The sequence below is a fragment of the Rhinatrema bivittatum genome, chromosome 1 (assembly GCF_901001135.1).
Source record: "Rhinatrema bivittatum chromosome 1, aRhiBiv1.1, whole genome shotgun sequence".
Lineage (NCBI taxonomy): Eukaryota > Metazoa > Chordata > Amphibia > Gymnophiona > Rhinatrematidae > Rhinatrema > Rhinatrema bivittatum.
Window position 1 is genome coordinate 469,578,385 of NC_042615.1, and position 7,624 is coordinate 469,586,008.

The 7,624-nt window shown below is 41.7% G+C and overlaps 1 protein-coding gene across 2 annotated transcripts in view; it reads left to right on the plus strand.

Moving 5' to 3' along the window:
* TEK (TEK receptor tyrosine kinase) overlaps positions 1–6,873 on the plus strand; it is a 204,923-nt gene extending 198,050 nt beyond the window's left edge. For both annotated transcript variants that reach the window (XM_029606483.1, XM_029606474.1), the window contains exon 23: positions 3,622–6,873. In XM_029606483.1, the coding sequence (XP_029462343.1) occupies positions 3,622–3,696 (75 nt within the window). In that variant the 3' untranslated portion in view covers positions 3,697–6,873. The remainder of the gene's footprint in view (positions 1–3,621) is intronic.
* Positions 6,874–7,624: the final 751 nt, after the last annotated feature.

The window sequence follows — 7,624 nt, forward strand, 5'->3', positions numbered from 1 at the left end:
ACTGGAGGAGGGACCCTTAGGTATCACTGCAGGAGAGCGGGGCTCGATCTTCTTTACGGTTAATTTTTGTCTTCTTTGCTGTAATTTCCTAACACTGTGCTAGTGTGTGGGATAGTGTCTGCATCTGCTAAGAGACGGAGAGATACTGGGGAGCTGAGGCCACTTCAGGGGTATATCTAGGGTGACGTCAGCTTTGAAATCTAACTCCGTCTCCCATCTGCTAGCAGAAGAGCACGTATCCCACTGGTCCTGAGTCCATCTGGCAACACGCTAGGAAATCTAGATGTTAGCCTAGCTAACTGGAGAATCTTTTTTGTCCCTAGGTCATGTAACTTTGCATCTTTCCCCAGAGAAGTACTAGAAAGTGTTTTCGACCTGTTTGCTCTTTTAAGGCTAATTCCATTACTACAGATTCATGAGGAAGTTGTACCTTTTGATGATCAAGACAAGGTTGAACTTTGTGTTTAAGTACAACTCTCTTGCTACTGATAATGTAGACAAGAATACTTGCCACAATCCGGATTGGATTTCTTGTAGCACTCTATGAACTGGAACAGCCGCTACTTGGCTTGAGAGCTATGCTGACAACAAAAGAGAAAAAAGAAAGAAGAAAAAAGAAGAGAGTAAGAAAATTCTGACCAGCAGCTTAAGGAGAGCAAAAATGTGTCTTTTTGCATGAGTGGAAGAAAAAATACTGAGGAGACTCACGTGTTGATAGCTGCGTGGGAAGACTCACACATGCCCAAAATCTTCAAGGGTTTTCTGAGCTCTGAGAAAGCATTTGTCTTAGCACCATTGGATGACACTTGTGTGGCTAATCACTGTCCTGCTTGTCCATGGAGAAAAATTCTTAATTCATCTGATCCATAGCATCTTTTGTAACTTTGGTATTTGGAGATGTTCTTATGACATTCCATAATTTTAGGTCACCTTTGCATAAAGTGGTGTGGTTGACCTGTTAGTCCACTTGAATGCACACAAATAAAGGTCAACAACCTGCTAATTTTCTTTTGCTCCAAGGAAGTATTGGTTCCTGATAGCTAACCAAGAAATGTATTAAGTTTATCTGATAAACAGGGCACCTTTACAATCTAAATTCATACCTTGAGAAAATACAGCATGACTTATCTCATTGTATGTCTCGATTAAATTTTCTTGTATACAACTACTATTTAAGACCAAAGAGGCAACCAATTGCTCACATTTACAGTTCAAAATCCTCAGAAATTAGTTCACAATTGTTGCGCCGGGAGGTGGACCCTTGGCCTGGTGCAGGATTGGTAGGCTCCCTGGTCGGACCCAGAGAGCGCCTGCTACCAAAAGGTGGAGCACAGGAGGAGACAGAGGCTAGCTGGAGCTTCACCAATAGCAACCCGGAGTTCCCTCAGGTTGATCCCTTGGTTACCTGGGCCGCCTGGTATTAGGTGGGCATCGCAGGATCTCCAAGAGATAAAGTTCAGGGGTGTGCCCACCACGAACAAGGGTGCGTGGTCAATGTTCAGTCTAGGGAGTCCGGGAGCCAGAGAAGGCCAGAACAGAATCTCTGATTGAAGAGCGAGGATCAAGGCCAGAGTCAAAGATAGCGTGGTCAGCCAAAGCAGGGGTCAATACCAGTGGTCAGTCTGAGGATAGTCAGGCAAAGGTCAAATTCCAGGCGGCGGTCAGACATGGTCAGCAGACTGGCAGAGGTCAGTTCCAGGCAGCGTGCAGACGTGGTCAGTGGACAGGCAGAGTTCAGTTACAGGCAGGTGCAGACGTGGTCAATGGAAACAGGCAGAGGCAAATCCAGGCGCCGGTCAAACGTAGTCGAAGTAACAGGCAGAGGTCAGTACCGAGAAGCCAGTCCGAATGGTACTACTGGGTAGACGAAGGAACAGAGGGGCGCTGGAACAGGAGACTGGAACAAGATGCTGGAACAGGAGACTGGAACAAGGCACAGGAACAGGAAGGCAAACTAGCTATCACAATGTGATTGACCCAAACGAGGTGCCCGCCGGACCTGGATCCCAGCCACCGTGGAACTGGACCCCGGACAGAACGGATGTCCCAGGGAGCGGTCGACTGGAGAAGGGTCCCAGCGAACACCTGAACAGGGAGCTGTAGAATGACACATGACACAGCGATCAATCAGGGCGTGCATGCATGCCTAGGGGCGGGGCCAACGCCACGGAGGACGCTGAGCCCCGCCGTGAGGCCTGGTCCGGAGCGGGAGCACAGGGGGACCGGAGACGCCGCGAGCTGGAAGCAGCCATGGAGGGGACGTGCCCGTAGCTGATGGAAGGCGTAGCGAGGTGAGCAGGCCCAGCCGCGGAGCACACGCAGCCGGGAAGCACAACAACAGTGGAATGAGTTAGTATAGTATTCAAAGAACTTCATATCAAATCTTCCCTCCCCTGTGTGCTCCTTATATACAGTCAAATTATCCTGCCTTTCGTGCTCTATTTTCCTAAAAATGCTTTGTCTCATGACTTACTTTCTATGTTCAATTATTATTTTAATAATATATATTTTAATTATAGGGTTAAGTTCAAATCTTTTTTTAATTATACTTTTCATACACAAGAAATCCAAACAGACAAGAAAAAGATGAACAAATACATTGGTGAGTTCTTCCCAATGCTCGCACAATACAGATTTGTGTATATTTATTTATTTAAATTCTTTTAATATACCGATGCTCAAGACCAGGTCTTATCGTACCAATTTACAGTAAAACTATTAAGAACATTCCCTCCCCTCATCCTTTCCCTTCCTTAATTATAGGGTTATTCTTTGTCAGTTTGTATGAAAAGCAGGTCATAAAATCTTTTTTCTAAAGCTTCAGAATATTCTAGGAGGCGAACACAATTACAAGCTGTTGGGTTGGGTTATGGCATGCAAACTATGCCAGAAAATTGAGTTTGCTTCCTAGTTATAACAAATTGTTAAGCTGGCAGAAGCTGGACATACAATTCTGGTGACACTAACTGGGGTACAGTTACTGGTGCATTTTCAATACAGCTCTTAACAGCAAAATTATGAACATACTTTGAATCATGCAGAAAATCTTATTTTCAAACACAAAGTATTCACATAAATTGTGTTTGAATAACAGATTACGTTGCTAAATGTACTAATATAACTTTACCTATTTCAAAATAATAGTGTAAATTATGTACATTATCTGCATGCTGGTTATGTGCATATTTTTCAAAAAATGTAAGTTACATAGATTCATAGCGTGCTCCCAATTACCTTTTTTCTGTATGTCTTGTGAACTTTTGTGCATATACTTAGTGACCAAACATCCACTTAAGCATATAACACCTTATTTTATGTGCTTCTGAAAATGTGCCACTTAAGGCAAAGGTTCTATTGTACTCTGATTTATTCTACACGTGAACTAAAATTTCAGGGGACTCCTGAGGGTATATCTCAATAACATGGGATGTAGGTTTAAAGGGAGGCAGAAAGAAAAACCGAAACTGGTTGGATGAGAACAAAGATCAAGGGGGTGCTTTTAGTTTCTAACTGAGTTTAAAGACAAAGGGAAACATAGATAGCAACCTGAGCAGAAAAAAAATGAAAGAGACTGCACGCCACCCACTATAAATTAACTGCCAAACTTTCTTGCTCTTTCAGACCTATGTGAATACCACACTTTATGAGAAGTTTACCTATGCAGGCATTGATTGCTCCGCTGAAGAAGCTGCTTGAAGAAAATAATATCCCTCTCTTGTTTTTTGGAAGGAAGCAGGGTTTTGGAGTACAATGTAATGTGATGTTATTATGTTGAACTGTGTACATCTCTGTATAATACTGTTAAAGTACAGCTACCTGTATGTAGATCTTACAATGTTGTCTTCTAAAAATGTAAATAATGTATTGCGCCAAAATCCATGAACTTGATATACATGCATTTCACATACAATAATATATTTTGGTGGAAAACTGGACTTACTGTGAGTACACAATCTCGTTTTATTGCCTTGTATTTCTTTCAATTATTTGTAGGGACCTTTGCTTTCATTTTTTATTTTATTTTTCTGGGACTTTCAATGTTATAACAAACAAAGAAAAATCAGTAGAAAATTGACTTTTCTACTGATTTTTCTCCTGAGTGTTACCACAAAGTATTCTATTTTATCCTGCTACAGCAGTCCAGGTAAGTCCATACCAGTGTGCTTATATACCCTACCAGCAGATGGAGGCAGAGCACACTGAATTCTTCTGTGACATCATCACCATTACTTAAGGGCGGTGACGCCCAGAGAAATCCAGCATTCTCTGCCTCCAGCAAATGGTAGGACTACATGGTGGGACAAGATTTTTGCTCGTCACAGACTGGAGGGCCAGGCCTTTGGTATACCCAGTAGAGTGAGCTCACTTTAGAGGTCTCCGAGTCCCAGAGGAGTCTAGATTCAACCTGGGGGGCAGGAAGGCTTTAATAGTTTTCTCAAACTTATTAAAAGAATATAAAACAAAATAAAAATAAAAAGGAGTACTTGAAGGAGGCATTTCTTAGTGTGCAGTCAGCATCCAGCCGGTCCCCCTCCATGCTTGCCCTGTGCCTGTTCAAGGAAACACAAGGAAGAGCAACAAGGAGCTCCGGCGAGGGAGTGCAGGGCCATGTTAGAGGCCTAGTGTGGGGCAGGGGACAGACTCTAGGCTGACTTATTTGTGCAGCTTGACTGGGTGAGTTTTTCTGTGCGTGTGTGTGTTTCAGTCTGAATGTATCTGTGTGATCGTGGCAATAGAAAGGGCGGAGTGTGGGTGCCAGTGTGGTGCACGTGGCTGCTGGTGTTCTGCTTCCGCTGCGGGGACTCTCTGCTCTTCTTGTGTTCGAGTGAGGGAGGTGCCGGGAAAATGCTCTGGCATTGCAGGGACGGAGCTAGAGTTTTACTGGCAGTGACTCAAGTTCCTGCGGAGGCCTCTTGGTCAGGCCCTGACTTGGAGGAGACTTTTGCCTGTGCTGTTTTTGGTGGGAACTTCTTCCATTTTGTCTTCTCTCATGGGGGGGTTTCGATTCTCTGCGGTGGCTTGCAGCCTTGGCTCTCCCTGCTGAGCAGCCCCTTCTCTTGCTGCCTGCGTTAGTACCCTTTCCTAAGGCTCTACAAGGTCAGGCTTAGGAGTTTGGGGAACTTTCCCCTGAATTTTTTTGTTTTCTTCACCAGGCCTTTTGTGGTATCTAAAGGCCTAATAGGAAGCGCAGACCCCCCTATGGGAGTGGACGCTTCCCCTTCTGGAGGTTGTCTGCCTGTCAGGTACCCCAAGGGTTTGATGAAGCCCCTTCCTTGAACTGGGTGGAGGCCCTGGAAGATGCTGTGGTTCTCTGGGTGGCTCTTACTCCCTCGCTCCCTAAGTAGTGGGGCTTTGGTACTTCCCATTAGTATAGACTGACATGGACTGGTGCAGCAGGATGAAATGGAAGGAGAACTTTTTCTTACCTGTTAATTTCCTTTCCATGAGTCCTGCTACACCAGTCTAGGACCCTCCAGGGAAGTAGGACCTTAGCATACACGGACATTTGCACCTTTGGATTGCTGTTCTGTACATATTTTGCAAAGGATTGAGGCTCCTTTCAACATGGAGTCTATTTCCTTTTCTTTTACTGTTTTTTCCTTTGTTTCGCTCAATAGGTGCTTGAGGTGGGAGGTTTTCTTCCTTACCATGTTGAAAGTTGTTCTCACTTTTTTTTTTTCCAATAGTTTGTGCTTTTCAGTGCTTTGTCAGGGGAATAGTGGATTTATCGGTGCTGCACCACCCTTATGTAATGGCAATGATGTCACAGAATTAAGTGTGTTCTGCTTCCATCTGCTGGTAGAGGGATATAAACCCATTAGTATGGACCGACCTGGACTGGTGTAGCAGGACTCATGGAAAGAAATTTAACAGGTAAGAAAAATGTCTCCATTTTATCACTGATTTTTTTTGTTATAACATTAAAATGACAAGGAAAAATGAAATAAAAACTGAACTTGAAGGTCCCTAAATGTTTGCAAGGCTTGCTAGTAGGAAATATAACATTTCATAGCAATGTAGACCTACATATTATTGGAAATTAACAAAATAGGCTCTGCATTCTCAATATGTGAAATGACTGTTTACCTCTATAGAATTTTCTTTTGTACAATTAATTTTATGGGGTCCAGGCATAGTTTACTTTGGTTTAATTACACATGGGTTTACCATGTTTTATTTTTTTTTTTACCTGTACAAACACAAACCGGATATTTACTTTCCAAAAATACAAATGATTTAAGTATAAAGATCTCAATATGGTGTTTTCAAAAGATTTTATACAATATTTCCTAGGTTATCAGCTGCTGTTTCCACCTCACATAAACTCCTGCTATTTTTATAGCAAGGTATTATGCAACAAACATAAGAGTTGCTGGAAAATCCTTGGTATTTTTGTTTTTTATACTCCTGTGCCCTCCTCCTACCTCCATGATCAATAAAATGTCGAGAGAGCTCTAGGTGACCATTATGTGTATATTAGGAATGGTCCCACTTACCTTCTCTTGCTATCAGAAACTACTTAAACTAATCATCACTATCATGATTCTCATATATAATGGAAGCCTACTCTTGGAATGAGATGTCATAAATCCCCATCAGCTAAGAAAAAACAGACATGTTAATCCACATATATACCAAAGGTAAGTAAGCAACAAGAAATAGCCATGTATGTGATAAAGTAACTTTTATTACAAAAAATTTGCATGATCAAGGAAGTGCAATACAATTTATTTTACTGCATGCCCATTAGTGGCTTATTGTATAATACAAATAATGTTTTATAGGAGCAATGTACAGTGGATACTATAATACAAAAAAAACTTTCCTTATGTATTGATCCTAAATAAACTAGACATGGCCAATTTTATTGCATACCTGCTGTATGATTTTTCATTCATTCATTGAGAGTGTTCCATTTAGTACATCATGTAATTTTTGCAAATAACATTGTTAACATACACTTCATATTTCAAGTCTATAGAAAGAAGGAAGCAGCTGTCATCAGCATTCTTTAAGATAAACTATTTGTATGAAATAAAAGTCCTACTACACAAAAATATTAGAAAAGGAAAATTGGTTCTTACCTGTTAATTTTCATTCCTGGAATACCACAGATCAGTCCAGATAAGTGGGTATTGCTCCCCCTACCAGCAGATGGCGACAGAGAAGAAAAGCTTTATTGACACTGCACTACTTATGTTAGCATGCCACCTGCAATCCCTCAGTATGACCTGTACCGAAACCAAGATGAGCTTAACTAAACAATCAGCACCCCCTACCCAACCTGAGCAGGGGATAAAAGGCAACCTTTAACTTGAAGCCCAGTAACTGAAAAGGAAGACCGAAAACTCCCAACCGTACAACATTGTCGTTTATTTACACTCAGTACTCCTGGGGGAATTCTGCGCAAAAAAATTTAAAATTCTGCACACAAAAACTGAAAATTCTGCAAAATTCTGCAAACTTTATATTGGTCAAAATAACACAATTTACATGACAGTCTTTAAGTAATTATATTTTAAATTATTACAGAAAAAAGTTGTTACTTAAAGTTGCAGAATTTTAAATATTTTGAGCAGAATTTCCCTAGAAATTCACTGTAAGAGTGTCCCTTCCACTCGCT